The 15907-nt window shown below is 38.7% G+C and overlaps 1 protein-coding gene across 1 annotated transcript in view; it reads right to left on the bottom strand.

Moving 5' to 3' along the window:
- PDZRN4 (PDZ domain containing ring finger 4) overlaps positions 1-15263 on the bottom strand; it is a 391635-nt gene extending 376372 nt beyond the window's left edge. Inside the window, exons 1-3 of the mRNA XM_032173717.2 lie at positions 14473-15263; positions 12056-12142; positions 9406-9513 (exon numbers count right to left, since the gene is read on the bottom strand). Of these exons, the coding sequence (XP_032029608.1) occupies positions 9406-9513; positions 12056-12142; positions 14473-15120 (843 nt within the window). The 5' untranslated portion in view covers positions 15121-15263. The remainder of the gene's footprint in view (positions 1-9405; positions 9514-12055; positions 12143-14472) is intronic.
- Between the last annotated feature and the right edge of the window lie 644 nt (positions 15264-15907).

Genomic DNA, 15907 nt, shown 5'->3' with positions numbered 1-15907 from the left:
TTCCCCTAATTTCTTCAAAGTCTGGCTTCAACGGACTTTTCATAGATTATCTACCATGAATCACTTATATAATTCTTAATAATAGGTAGTATTAAGCAATGATTGAAGGCACAGATACAGGAGCTCTTACTGTGTGGCCTTGGCAAATTAGTTGATCTCTCTGTGCCTCAGTCTTCTCATCTGCAAAATGGGACACCATTAATACCTACAGTACCAACCTCATAGAGTGTTGTGGGGATACAATGAATTAATACCTGTAAAAAACCTAAAGAATACTTGACATATAATAACCAGTAAGTATTAGCTATAATTTTTTTCAGGTTAATTGACCAAATGGCTGCCAAGCAAGACACACAAGTCCTACCTTGTCATTTGACTCATGGCATTCTTCCTAAATATGGAAAGCTCCTGTTCTACCCTCTCTCACCTCCTAATCCCTCTCTGACTTTTCCTGTAAGAGTCCTTTCAAGTACCACTCCCCCTTAAAGCTTAAAGCTCTTAGGCTACCAGAATACCAAGGAAGTCTTCTTGGTAGCGATTCTATGCCAATCACTCATTGTGTTCCGTTTGTTGTTGTTGTTTTGTTTTGTTGTTGCTTGTTTAATTAATGTACAACTATCTTCCCATCTTGATTATAAGCTCTTTAAGGTACTTCCAATCAATAATAGGTTTTTTTTTCCTCCTTCAGCAACAAAAGCCTATTATCATTTAAACATGTGTTTATGTACTTCATGAATCATGTTTGTAGCAAATTCCACTGTGAAAACTACCTTTTCTGTAACTAACAAATGTTTGTTAACTATTTTTTCTGAAATATGATTTCATAGAGTAAATCTATTGTTTCCCTTAGCTTCAATGCAATAGATTATGCAAATAAAATATCAAATCACCTAATTTTACATAAAAATAACAATATTTTCATTTAACATTATATATTTTGTCAGGTATTCTATACTAAATTGCATCATACTCTAAATTATGAAAAATATTTATTTCCTTATCTAAGCAGCATAGTCAATTGCTCATCTAATCTTATAAGTTAAAGATTTATTGCTCTACTTTTATAGCAATACAAAATTGCTTAAAATATTTGAAACCACATAATGAATAATGTCTATTCTTTGGGGTGTGTTTGATATGAAGATAACAATGAATCACCTCTGAGTTGCTGATTATAAAAGAAGTGATACATTCTTTTTAAGAACACTGTTATCTGCTTAAGAAAGAAGAGCAAAGCTGATTAAAAGTACTGTCTATAAAGCCATGGGACTGTGATGTGGCTGTAATAATTCATAGGCTTAAGAGGATCAGGCACCAAATCCACCCAACCCATGTCAGTTGCCTTTCTCTCCTTTGTGACACTTTCTCAAGACATTGGGAAGAATAATGATTTTTAGAAAAGACTGGGAAAGTTTCTATTCCTGTCTCTTTGTAGAAACACTAACATCTGCTAGAAATACAACAGCATGTACTTACGAAAGCACAACCTCCCTAAACTTGCCTTGAAAAGTTCCCAGAATCAAGCTCAGTGAGCCGCGCCTTAAGCTTCTTCAGAATGTCTCACAGCTGGGGCTACTGGTAATTATTCCAAGCAGCTCTCCCCAAGAGGACTTCAAAGAGGCTCCAGTGCCATCCCCAGTGCTCTAGGAAGCTTCCAGCTCTTTTGGCCTTTTCACAAGACCATTTACAAGGCTTGGAAACATTGAAAATATCTTTCATCTTTTTAGTTCCTCTGCAGTCAATCATGTTTTTGTTCAATTTCATAATTGGTCCAGTGCCATTCTCTGCACATCTGCTTTGCAGGCAAGCATGTAAATTCAGGCAGCTTTACCAGTGTTGTTCAAGTTCAATAACTAACATTCTGCAGGAGGGTGAAGGTGAGCACACATGTCTTCAGATCCGATTCAAGCATTTACATGAACAGAATTTGAAACATTGCCTTGTAGATTTGGGTTCTTTCTTGATTTATAGGCTATAACAAACAGTCTAGAAAGATACAATTGCTTTCATTCATTGTGGCTAGATTTTCAAGATCTCACAACTTAAGAAACAATAATCTTTCGACTTCTGATTGATCTTGTAATAAATATACGGCAAGAAGGAATCGGATGTTACAGGAGAGCCTTTGGGGACTGCCCACCTGGAAAAATTTCAGGGATGTTGAAAAACTCTTGGATCCATGCCATAATGCCTAAAACCTTGACCTTGAGATTCATCCATTCATTTAGTCCATCATTCAAAGAAAATTCACAGAATGTCTGAAGTTTCCCAGGCGCAATGCTGAGAGCAAAAGAGATGCCAAAGATAGTAAGTTCAATAAAATACTAAAACCACTTCTAAGAAACCCATAAATTTGTTGGGGGAAAAGAACATCAAAGAATAAATATGTATTATAATACATGAAAATGCTATGAAAATGAGAGGTATAAAGATCGATTGACAATGGAGAAGAAAAGATAGTATTGCTTAGTGGATTGCAAAGGGCTTCCGGGAGTAGAGGATATTTGAGGATACAAAGGAGTTTGTCAGCTACAGAAGGCTGTGTGGCACAGAATACCAGTTAGACAGAAAACAACGAATAAAAGCAGAGAGCCCTGTCTGTAGGAAAAAGGAGAAGTTTCACGAAACAATAGTAGGGGTTTTTTTTTTAATTGCACAAAGAAAGTAAGGGTTTCAAATGGCTATTTTTGCTTCATGAAAAAAACCTGGATTTAACCAACTGAAAATATAATGCCAATAAAGGCCCCTAAGCAAAGGAGCAAAACAATGACAAGTTTTGCTGAGGGCAGAAAGCAAGTGGAGTTATAGATAGCAGAGGCTAGAAGAAAGGAAAGTTTTCTCAAGAAGCTACAGTGCAGGCCCAGGTGAAAATGATAAAAGCTTAGGCGTCATTAAGGCATCATCTCTAGTTAAAATTAGGATACTATGATGGAACAAACGTATATGGTTCAAATGGTGCAAGTGAATGTAAGGACCTTCTTTCCTGACAATAGATGTTGCGGGGGAATAAGAAAGACAGAAAGGAGTTGCCAGGTGCCTAGGATGATTGAAAGGAAGAAAAGAAGGGCAAAAACCAGTACGTTAAGGCCCCAATTTGGAATTTTACCTAAAAGCAACTTTGGATCACAAATTAAAATGAATCAAAATAATGTTACAGGTGTTCTAATGAGATTTTTATAGCACGGAATGATGAGGAGAATGGGAACCACACTGAGAGCTTCAGACAGGAATGCCAAATCCAGCTGCGCCGTGTGCAAGCTGCACAGTAAAAAGAGGTGGCCCTGTTTCCCTTCTCAGGAGTTTAGCACTCAGAGGTCAAACACAAGTTCAAGTCTTAGAAATTTAAAATGGATATAACAGTGCTTAACACACTCAATGGTATAAGGATCTTTCCAGTCTTTTTTTGTAGGCTAACATACAACAATGTTTATTAATAATAAAAACTCAGTGATGTGGCAAAACCACGCTGACCACCTAGTTGGAAAATCTGAGGGACTGTCTGTGGTGACACTTGTACTTACAGGAGAGAAACTGAGAAATGGAAAAGTTGAGAAATCTTCGAGTGACAATGTGACACAAATTCAGGGCCAAAATCCAGTTTAATGCCTGCATCCTTTCCTGAAACTAGGAGGCTGCCTCCATCCACAGATTCTACTGTTACCTTACCCGATTTAATGATTTGTAATCATGAATTAAACTAACTTCTAGGAGGACAGGGACACTGAATAAATCTACAGTGTCACTTCACTAAGGCAAGGTGGTAATGTCCATTTACACTCTTTTTAAAATATATTTGTTATTTTTATAGATTTAGGGGGTAGAAATGCAGTTTTTTTACGTGGATATATTGCATCATGGTGAAGTCTGGGCTTTTAGGTAACCATGACCTGAATAAGATGCGTTGTACCCACTAAGTAATTATCAGCCCTCAATTCACTTCCCTCCTCCCACCCTTCCACATCTTCAATGTCTATTATTCCACTCTCTATGTCCATGTGTGCACATTGTTTGGCTCCCACTTTTAAATGAGAATATGTGGTATTTGACTTTCCGTGTCTGAGTGATTTCACCTAAGGTAATGGCCTCTGGTTCCATCTATGTTGCTGCAAAACACACAAATTCATTCTTGTTTTTTTATGGTGGCACAGTATTCTATGGTGTATATATGCACACCATGTTTTCTTTATCCAATCATCCACTGATGGACACATAGGTTGATTTCGTGACTTTGCTATTGTGAATGGTGCTGCAATAAACATACAACTGCAGGTGTCTTTTTTATATAATGATTTTGTTCCTTTGGGTAGATATCCAGTAGTGTGATTGCTAAATCCAATGGTAGTTTTATTTTTAATCCTTTGGGAAATCGCCATGGTGTTTTCCATAGGAGTTACACGAATTTCCATTCCAACCAATAGTGTATAAGTGTTCTCTTTTCTCTGCATTTTTACCAACATCTATTGTTTTTTGACTTTTATTAATAACCATTTTCTGACTGGTGTAAGATGGTATCTCATTGTGATTTTAATTTGCATTTCTCTGTGATTAGTGATATTTAGCTGTTTGAATTAGACATAAATTTGTCAAAAAACTAACTGCCCAGCAGATTTACAGGTGGCCTACAGAAACTTGTAAATGCTTCTTATGCATCAGCAAATTAGCACCATTGCTTTGTGAGATAGTAAGGTATAGTGTTTCATTAGGTATATACAGAGGTAGCACCTTGCAGATCTGATTCAATAACATTCCTAAATGTTTAGCTCTGAACTACAATTAATTTTCCTGCTTTAACAGCTGCAGTCTGACTATGCAGAGTGTTAGCTAAATAAACGTGACAACTACCAAAGATTTTCATTTTAGCAGTACAGATAGTGACCACAGAGAATGCAGAGGTATAACATTACAGAAATAAAAAAAAGTGTAGTTGGCAATCTGGCGATAGTTAAAAAGTTTCTGATTTGTGAAACTCTTTCTTCTGGTAATAAACAGCACTTAATGGAAAGTGCTACACTGGCACTTCAATGTGGGAACTATTTCTAAAGAAAAGGAAAATGCCTTTTATGCTGCATTGCATTATGAATTTCAAGGTAAAAAATAGAATAAAAAAATTTTTAATGTATGCAGTAAAAAAAAAAATCCTCTGCTTTATGCTCTGAGCTATTCGTCTCAAAGATTCCACAGACCTTCAGCCCCACTCTGGTCTCCAGAAGTTGAGAGAAGCACTGTGCCTCCAGCACTGTGTCAAACAACATTGGCCTGGAGCTGCAGGGGTTAGGGGGCTGCTGGGAGAAGAAAGTGTAAACAAAGAGCCATGAATGATTATCCACCCTTTCTCACTCTTGAGTTATGGTTGCATTGCCTGCTATCAGCATCATAGAAATAAGAGAAGAGACTGGGCACTATGGCTCACGGCTGTAATCCCAGCATTTCAGGAGGTCAAGGTGGACAGGTTGCTTGAGCCCAGGAGTTCAAGACCAGCCTGGGCAACATGGTGAAACCCCATCTCTACAGAAAATTTTTAAAACATTAGCCGGGTGTGGTGGGGTGCACCTGTAGTCCCAGCTACTTGGGAGGCTTAGGCTGGAGGATACCTTGAGTCCCAGAGGTAGAGGCTGCAGTGAGCTATGATCATGCCACTGCATTCCAGCCTAGGTGACAGAGCAAGATCGTGTCTCAAAAAAAAAAAAAAAAAAAAAAAAAGAAGAAGAAGAAGAAGAAAGAAAGAATAGAGGAATCGATGCTAAAAGCAACAGTGAACTTTGTTTCTCAACTCCCTCCCACATACCACTTAGGCATCCTAACATGATGATAACTACAGCAAAGGTCATGCCTTCTTCCAGAATTGTGCCCAACCTTCGATAGGATCAGGGATTTTCTGTGACTCCTTTGATTCTTGAAAGAATGAAAAACAGCATGCTTTTATTCAGCTGTATACTGTGGTGAATTCTTGGCGTATGTGAATTTCTGGGATGTTTCAAAATGCCTTCAACAATATCTTCTGCCTTTTCAGTCTCTAGTGATATTTTGACACCTAGTGTAACTCAAATATCACAACTGAGTTTTTAAAATCTACAAGCATAAATAGTTTAACAAATATAGATGTGGAAATAGCTAGAAACTGGTTAACATAGTTGCTTGTGGAGACTGACTCCAAAAATTAACTTGCCTTATATTATGTGAAAAATATGACATAGATTTACCTAATGACAGTAATTTTTTATTCTTTTATTATTCTTGAATTCTATCAATAGAATGCAAATATTAAAAAATAATACATGTTACTAGCCTTTGTTGAACTGTGCAAAACTATTATAACTAATATATTTATTAGAGTTTATAAAATCTGTTTAACCATCAACAGAACAAAACCTTTAACATATCTACTTCCTCTTCACGTGAATAACTTTGGAAAATTTTGTTATTTTTTAAAAACAATTCGTAAACTTGTATGTGTGCATCAAGCAATTAGCTAAACAAAATATTTTTGAGCACATCTTGACTATATATAAACCATAGAATCTCTTATTTTTATTTTTTATTTCAGTTATATACCAGTAAATTCAAAGCATTTAGTAATGTGTCAGATTGTGCATAAGTCATATGGATAATTTTATAATATATGAACTAGTTTGTACCCTTTACACTGTTAACAAACTTATTTGTTGCACCAGGTTTAAATCAGCATGACCACTTGAAATTCAAAAATTGATCCATTAAATTTGTTCAACGAACAAATCATTGATCACAAAACAGAAAATAAATTATTATCTTTTCTTTGAAAATCTGTTTTAAAATATGCATCTGCACATTTTAAATTGATGGATTTCTTCTCAATTTCCCACTAGCTAAAAACTGCTTAAAGTTGATTGATATCATAATGACAGAGAAACTAAAATAATGGATAAGCATCAAATATTTCTAACTTTAATGATTACATAAGGATCTTTTACGACACACACATATGCACAAGAAAAAACACACTCCTTGTTTAACTAGATATTAAAGTCGCACAAATATCTGTTTACTCAAAAAGCTGATAGCATCACTGAACAAATAAGCAAGAGCAATTTATTTCTAATAATCTTCTTTCTAAAATATTTCATGCTATTTAACACACAACATTCTAGAAATATGCACATCATCTAAGCCATTTCTTAACTGCAAATGTGGTCACGCTGATCCATTCTAGAACTATAGCATATATACATAAAATCACTATACCCTGGTATAAAAGACACATTGAAAAATCTATATCATTGAGACAAATTTCAAGCTCTAGTCATTAACTGCTAATATGTGCAAATGAAAGTGAATAATAATAACGCAGCTAGTTAAATTTCATTTGAATTTCTATGGTTGATCTCCTTACTTTTTATCTTCCAGGGTTTAAATAAGGTTAATTTGACATATATTAGTAACAGTACTATATAGGTGTCTGGATGCACTTGATTTTTCAACCGTAGTTTTATAAAATTACCTCTTTAAAAAAACCAATAGGTTTGTAACCAAATTGTTGTATGACAATATAAAAAATTATTTTTCGTTTCTAATGTAACATTAATGAAGCATACATAATATTGTCATCTAGCTAGAATAAGTTATTTTTTAAATTGCTAATAGGTATTTCTGTTGTGTCTATGTGTTTGTGTGTGTGTAACAATATATGTATTCAGTTCCATCAGTTCTTCTAATAATATCAAATGTAGGAATTTATTTTCCATTGGTAACTGGACAACTTAATATGTTTTTGAGATAATGCAGAAAGTAATAGGGACCATCTTCTGTTTAAAGTATGTTGCCCTTTAGATCATACTGTGCACATTCTAACTTTAGAAGCTACAGTATATGAATGTTTCCACTAGACAAATTGTCAAGATGAACTGGATAGCAACAGCGAAAGTAGGTCTGCACTTTCTTGGCAACAAAACTGGAAGAATAAAATCTTGATACAAGAGACCTCTTTAGATATAAATCAAGGGTTTTTTTTTTTTTGGCCAAAGATAACTCTTTTTTCTAAATTGTCTAGTCATCTAATTTATAAATGTTGTGTTCTTTTTTTCCCAAAACAACAAACTATTGGCTCTTCTATATTCTTCACTCTTACTCCATGTCAATTCATTAAAAATTCAACTTTGTTTAGTGCACAGAGGATGAATGAAAATCTAAAACTTTATTCAAAATTTAACATAGAAAATGTGCCTCCATCCTGATAGTTTACATAAATATTCAGAAAGATAGCACTAGTGACTATATAGCCTAGAGTGAACAGAATTTTTAAAAACAATAGTGGAGTCAAGTAAACCTTCCAAATTCCTATTTATACCTTTACTAATCCATTGGAAATAAACTCACTGATAAAAGTAACTTAACCATTTTTGGCAACAAAAAGTAATGTTATCTTAACCAGTTAATAAAATGTCAAAAGGACAGAGATGGCAGATGGCAGGGACATAAAATTTCATTACCATAACCCAATTTTACTAGCATATAGGCGCTCACTTCATCACTCCCGAATACAACAATACAGTTACAACATACAAAGAGTTCTCACCAGGTTTTCGCAACAAAGAGAAAAAAAGGTATTTCTCTTTTTCTTTCATATAAAAGATAATGACATGAACAAGGTAGCCATATTACACTAAGAAATATTATAGGTATTGTATAATTTATTCCAAACTCTACATATAAAATATTAATTACAAATTTAAAATATAGTCATAGTTCCTCATCAGAAATGTTCCTCAACAGAGACTTATCATCCTTTTTTGAAATGTTATAATAATTAATCCTTTAATAATCAAGCGACATCATAGCTCACGGGAAACACAAGTTATTAAAACAGAGGTATTCAGTAACACATTTGGAAACTTCAGGTATTTTATTCTTTCATCACAATAGCTAATGAATTATATAGCATCATAATAGAGTTGTGCATCTTTCTGGAGGCAGCGTCTTGCTCTGTTGCCTAGGCTAGAGAGCAGTGGCCTACACACAGCTCACCACAGCCTTGACCTCCTGGGTTTAACATCGAGTGATCCGCCCACCTCAGCCTCCTGAGTAGCTGGGACCATAGGTATGTGCCACCATGCCCAGCTAATTTTTTTGTTTTGTTTTTTGGTAGAGATGAAGTCTCACAATGTTGCCCAGTCAGGTCTCGAACTCCTGAGCTCAAGTGATGCTCCTGCCTCAGCCACCAAAAGTGCTGGGATTATAGGCATGAGCCACCTCTCCCAGTGACTTTTACATTTTTTGTAAGAAAGTAAAAACGATAATGCCTTTACTGCTACTAAGAATGTAATGTATATTCTAATAAGCACCACACCAAGGTAAAGCGGTAAGTTTGGAAACTTAAAATATCCAAATCTTTCTTGCATGGATCATACACAGGTTTTATCATTGTCTTACCTCAATGATTTTGTCATGAATCTCCAGGCCATCTGCTCTATCAGCAGGTCCATTTTCTAAAATTTTTGAAACATAAATTCCTTCAGTCGATGTTCCTTCCTGATTATTCTATTTAAAAAAAATCGTTAGCAGAAGAAAAACGTAAGCAAAATATAAATATTATTAAGGACAATCTACCAAGTATAACATTACCAATCCTCTATAAACCTGCAACTCTCTTAGCTGGGGATTCGGCACGGAATTTTAACTTACTTAACACCAACTAGTCATTAATCAAGGTGGCAGTTTTAATGAATGAGTCCAGGGTCTCTGACAAGGTTATCTGTTTACTTCACATTTTTGAGTTCACATAAAAAGCTACGGGAAAGGGCATGTACAAGGTGAAATAAACTGGCTTTTAAGTATTATTTATAAAACATCTCACTTCTAAAGAGATACAGCAAGTAAAAGGGTGATAAGGTTAAAGAAGGAAAAAAACATATATCTGGTTCCCACTGTATAACTGGTTTGAGATGTGGTAGAGTTTTGAAATGTAATTTAGCTTTTTGATGTGACAGATTTAGAAACATAGCTCTAGTTGTGTCTATTCACAGGAGACACTGGTAGCTTACTCAAGTGTAAAATCCCAAAAGAGCACATCTGAACTTCAAGGGAACCTATGCAAAAGGGAACCCATGCAAAGCTCATCGTTACATATTTCCAGGTGCAATGTGACTCATGATTAGTTAAACCTCAAACATAGCCAATATGGTAAAAATAGGACATTTTAGCCAGTCACAAGAAGCCAAAGCTTATTTAGGGGAAAATATCCAACATCCTATAATAATACGTCATATAATTTTAAATGTCATTTGACTTCATGACAGGTTAAATAAAATTATTTCTCTTTAGCTGTCCTTATCATGAATTTTAAGAGACTTTTTAAAAAGGCCCAATGTCATCTAAATGTCAAATACCAGAATAGAATCTATAAAAATATTCCTTAGGGAAAATGATAACGAAAATGCTGTGATGAAAAGGCTTTCATCTTAATAAATGAGGACTGTTTTAAAAAGAGAAGCACAGCAGTCATTAGTTGCTAGGTTTTCAAAATACTAAACACAGGGAAGAAATATGTCACTGCCATCCTTACCTAAACAGAGCATATGGCCAACAATACTAAGACATTTTCCTTGGACAACATTTGCAATGCATGATGCAAAAATTTCATGGCAGTTTATTGAGAAAAATTAAAGAACATCATTTTTTAAAACTTAACCACCTTTTTCCAGTTACGGTGAAAATTAAGTTGACACAGGAATTCAAGGATATAAAAGAACTTTGCAACTACAGTATATTCTGTAAGTTTAAACTATGCATTTTGAAAACAATTGACATCAACATGGAAAATATTATTCATGCAATCCAACAAAGAACTTGGTTTGGGGAGCCAAAAATATTTCTAATCAACTGTTTTTCTTTAACATGGTGCTTCCTATTGAAATCAATCATCCCTTATTTCAACTGTTCATTCATTCACTCAATATGTATTATTTTCTTCCTAGTCTGTATTAGCTTCTTCAAACTGAGTAATTTCACTTAATAAATAGGTTTAAGCAGGCAATACAATTGCCTAATATTATCAAATAGAAATTGCCTACACATGGTATTGTGAAATAGGTTTATTCAAGAAGTTTGCCAAAAGGACAATATAATTTAGATAAAATGTGAAATGTACTTTCCTTTTCTTCTTTTAAAGTAGCAAAGAGAACCAAGTTTGCTAGCTGTTGTTTTTTGTTTTTCTCAAAAATAAAGGCCGGGTGCAGTGGCTCGAGCCTGTAATCCCAGCACTTTGGGAGATGAGGCAGGTGGATCACTTGAGATTAGGAGTTCGAGACCAGCTTTGCCAACATTTTGTATTTTCTCTGCTACAAATACAAAAATTAGCTGGGCGTGGTGGAACACACCTGTAATCCCAGCTACTCGGGAGGTTGAGGCAGGATATCACTTGAACTGGAGGCAGTGGTTGCATTGAGCCGAGATCATGCTACTGCACTCCAGCCTGGGCTGCAGAGTGATACTCCATCTCAAAAAAAAAATAATTTAAAAAAATTAAAATATAATAAAATCAGGTCCAGGCATGGTGGCTTACACCTGTAATCCTAGCACTTTGGGAGACCGTGGCTGGTGGATCACTTGGGGTGAGGAGTGCGAAACTAGCCTGGCCAACATGGTGAAACCCTGTCTCTACTAAAAATACAAAAAATTAGCCGGTCGTGGTGGCGGGCGCCTGTAATCCCAGCTATTTCGGAGGCTGAGGCAGGAGAATCACTTGAACCTAGGAGGCAGAGATTGCAGTGAGCTGAGATCGTGCCACTGCACTCCAGCCTGGGCAACAGAGCAAGACTCTGTCTCAGACAAACAAACAAACAAACTAAATAAATAAATAAATAAATAAATAAATAAATAAAATGTGGGTATGTACTGGAATATTTGCATTAAGAAATATGATATTTGATCACAAGCATAATTTTAAAGATTAAACCACTTGTTTTTCTTACTCAAAATCCACAAACAAAAGCTAAGTCCTCTATTATTTTATAAGCAACGAGTAATGCTTATTAATGCTTATTTTATAAGTAATGAGTAATGCATTAACAAGGTGTTTTACCTGATTTGGTCGACCTCCTATAATATTGAATCCCAAAGTGTCATTTTCTCTTTCTAACACAACAGTGAATGGCTTATGTTCTCCATCCTAGAAAAAAATGTATAAAATGACTAGGTAAAAATATAAAAGAAAAATAAATCCTACAATAAGTTTTTATGTACCGTAAGTTAACTGACATGTGAAAAGAGGAAAACTTTAAAATTAAAGATGGTTGAATGTGGCAGAAGGTTGACATTTTCCTATACTTACTTTGCAAGTATGTATTTGAAAAAGAACAACTGTGCATGTGAGGGGAAAAAACCCTATTTTCAAAAATTACTAAATGGCTTTGCATTTTGAGACAGGCAGCTCTTTTATCCTAATACAGTATCTAAATCTGATTTCACTGTAATTGAAAACAGATTTCTGGTTAAACCTTGGAGGTATCTTTATTTTTCCCTCCATTACAGAAAAGTAAAATATAAATTATCAATAGTGTAAAATTTTTATTTTGTAAAGTCTTAAGCAATTTAAGAAACACTGGAACTATTTATAAATTTTAGTCATTCATGTTGCTGTTGTAATGCAGGATCTGTTAGGCTACTGTAGTCCTAATTTTAAATAATATTTCTATTTGGTTTTGCATAATTCCTGCAGAATAAAAAAATAAGGGTTTGTGCCAGGTAAAGTAGTATGTATTTTTTCCTGCTGGCCAAATAATAGTAAAACAAATACGAATTATAGCTACAATGTTTATTAGTAAAGACTAACTTAAACATAGGATGAATTAGTGCTGGACTAGATGGGTTTATTCATGGTTATAGATGTTATTAACCTTTACTTGGAAACTATTTCTGAATGATAACATTCCATATGCATCATCATCACTACTATCAGCATCACGATATTTTCCCAGGAGCTTTTCCCAGGCAATGCGCAGAGCAGCCCCTACTGGTAGTAGAAAAACATTTCTGAGGAACACACAGAAGGTTTTGGCTAGTCTGCAAATCACGGGCAGTTTTTCTCACTTCTCAGAATCATAGCTTGACTTGTTGCATGGACTTTTCTGTAATATTATTCTAGCTGTTGCTCCTTTCCTTCAACCATTGGTTTCCTACGACCTTGAAACCTGGACTGGTAATACAAAGCTTCTATCTGTGCTTTTCCCTGGGTCCTCCCATTTTGTAAATTTACCTGTATATATGCGTATATGTATATGCATATATGAACTAGAGAAATAATCCTTGAAACCGGTCGTTTAATACACCGTGTGCTTCCATTCATCAAGGTAGAAACATTCTAGTCCCTCTCACTTCAATTTTCTCTTTTAGGTTCAAGACGGGCGCTTCTAAACTCAGTGCCTGAGTTAGAGGCAGTGTGGAGCAGCCAGTCCCAAATGGGAATCTTTCTGGGTTGCTCCTCCCCGAGAGTCCTGAAGAATGAAAACAGCTCCTTGAATGGAGCGCAAATTCTGCTAAATCCCTGCTCACCATGGCAGCGACCAACAATGTCAAACACTGTGCAAAAGTCCTCCAGGAGAGAAGTAACAGCTTTATAAACAAGCCTCTTCACACGGGGTGCTGCAAAGAGGCTTGTTTATTCGGTCTGAAAGCGGGCGGGAGGACCAGGAGCGCAGTTCGGGGCCAGCAGCTTAGACAAAGAAGGGAAACAGCTGCTGCCTGGGGGCTCGCAGGGCGGGTCTGACCACGGATGGAGGTTCTCGGACTGGACTTCCCAGGTCGCACACACACAATCTCAATCTCTCTCTCTCCACCAATAATGAGATCCCGAGGCAAGGAAGGCTTATTTAGGGAAAGTCAGAGTGATGAAAAGAACTCTGCAAGTCTAAGAAACCCCATCTCTCAACTCCTGAGGCTGTCCTGGCCCCGACGTGCCTCACAGTCCCCAACTTCATAGAAGGCAGTTGATTCAGGCAGTGGCAGCGCAAGTGTCATCAACGCTGACACCAGTTCCAGGTGTGCGGCCGCCAGGGCCGCGGGGATGCTGGCGGCCGCGGGAGAGGAAAGGCTGGGCGGGGAAAGTCTTTGCTTTCTGTCTTTCCTTCTCGGATTTGCTTCAGGCACGGGACAAGTGTTCCAAAAATAGGCAGAGACGGTGGGCAGGAGGGTGAAAGATGGAGAACGAGAGTCTGGATGGAAAATGAGTTTTCCCAATTCCTACTTTCCCGGGGGAAAGTTAGAATCGAATCTGTTGAACTCTTTCCAATCGTAATATAATCAGAAAAGGGACAATCCTTAACTTCGATGCCAATCCATTCGTAAGATAATGACAGGAAAGTATGATCAGGGTGTGGATGCTTCCTGCTGCATAGTGAGGAAGGATGCCCAATTCCAAAGGAATCCTGAAGCGTCAGAAAGAACCGCTCCTCTTCCCACCCCAATCGACCATGCCCGCCGTGCCCACCCCCCTTTGCTTACCCTGCGGTGGCCGCCACCCAGGTCGCCGACGAAGTTGCGGACGTGAGCCATGTATTGGGTGAACTTCTCCTGGTACCTGCGCGCCGTGAGCTGCACCTCGCCCTGCAGCGCCCAGAGCTGCGCCAGCAGCGCCTTCTCGCGCCGCCTCCAGGCGAGGACCCGAGGCCCGGGTCCCCGCCCGCGGCCACAGCGGCCGCCCAGCGGCCCCCCGCGCGCGCCCCCGCCCCGGCCAGCCCTGGGTGCCGGACTGCAGCCCCCCCGCGCGGGCACCTCCCCACCGCCCAGCCCCGAAGCGCAGCCCCGGCCGCTGCGGAGGCGGCGGGCAGGGCTGAAGTCGCAGTGCTCGACGTGCGCCTCCAGCTCGTGCAGCCTGACGGAGTGGCCGCAGCCGCGGGCGCGGTAGTCGCACTGGACGCGCAGCTTCTGGATGAGGCTGCGCAGCGGCAGCACCCGGTACAGCTCGCCGGGCGCCAAGGGCTGGCACTGCAGCGGGCACCGGCGCCGCCGCACCGCCCAGGGCAGCAGGCAGCTGGCGCAGAAGACGTGCCCGCAGGGCGTGCACAGGGGCTCTTCAAGCACCTGGCCGCACAGTTTGCACTCCAGAGCCGGATCCACGGCTTCTGTGAAGCGCTCCAGGGCAAAGCCCATGTTAGGGATGGGGAAGAAAGGGGGAGCGAAAGCAGAGTCCCTCTTCTCCGAGCCCCCTGCCTTCCCCGGGCCCCCGCTGAGGCAGCCGTCTCGCGGAGGCGGCAGTGGCTAGTCGGAGGGAGGTGGCGGGTGGGAGGTGTGATCTCAGAGTTTGTTTGGCTTGAAGTTTTCAGGCTCCTGCTAGGTCCCCTGACTTCGCCCGTATTGACGCTAATAGAAGTAACCTCAAGAGATCCCCGCCTCCTTCGCTGCCCTGCGATTTATGTTCTTTCAAATTTTGGCCGCCCAGCTTACAATGGTCCTTGGGGACACTGTGTTCTCCTTTGCCTGAACAGTGAACTTCAAGCATCGAGGCGCCTCGCCCTGGGCAGGGCTGGTGATGGGTACAGCGCTAATGTTGAGAAACAACTTTTAAATTCACCACAATGTAAGCTTGGGGAGAGCAGAATCTTTTTGTCCGTCTGGTTTTCCGCTGAATGCCCATGGCCCGCCCGGCGTCGAGTCTATCTCCAATATGTTTGAAATAGAAGCACTTTTGTTCTTTCACATCAAAACTACAAAATCAGAAGTTAGGAAACTGTGACCTTAGGAAATCACTATAAGGAAAATAACACTAGGAAATCCACAGAGCCAGGCTTCTCAAACCATGATCCATGAATCAGGTGAGTTAGAATGGCGCGATCCTTGACCCAGCATCAAATATGGGGAAAAAGTCAAGCGCCCGCCTCAGGACACTGCCTTCTTAGAGAGCCCCTGAATAGCCATGCACGGCCTTCTCCCGAGTGAG

The sequence above is a fragment of the Hylobates moloch genome, unplaced genomic scaffold, assembly GCF_009828535.3.
Source record: "Hylobates moloch isolate HMO894 unplaced genomic scaffold, HMol_V3 SCAFFOLD_13, whole genome shotgun sequence".
Lineage (NCBI taxonomy): Eukaryota > Metazoa > Chordata > Mammalia > Primates > Hylobatidae > Hylobates > Hylobates moloch.
The sequence above is the reverse complement of the archived record's forward strand: the minus strand, read 5'-3'. Positions and strand labels throughout refer to the sequence as shown.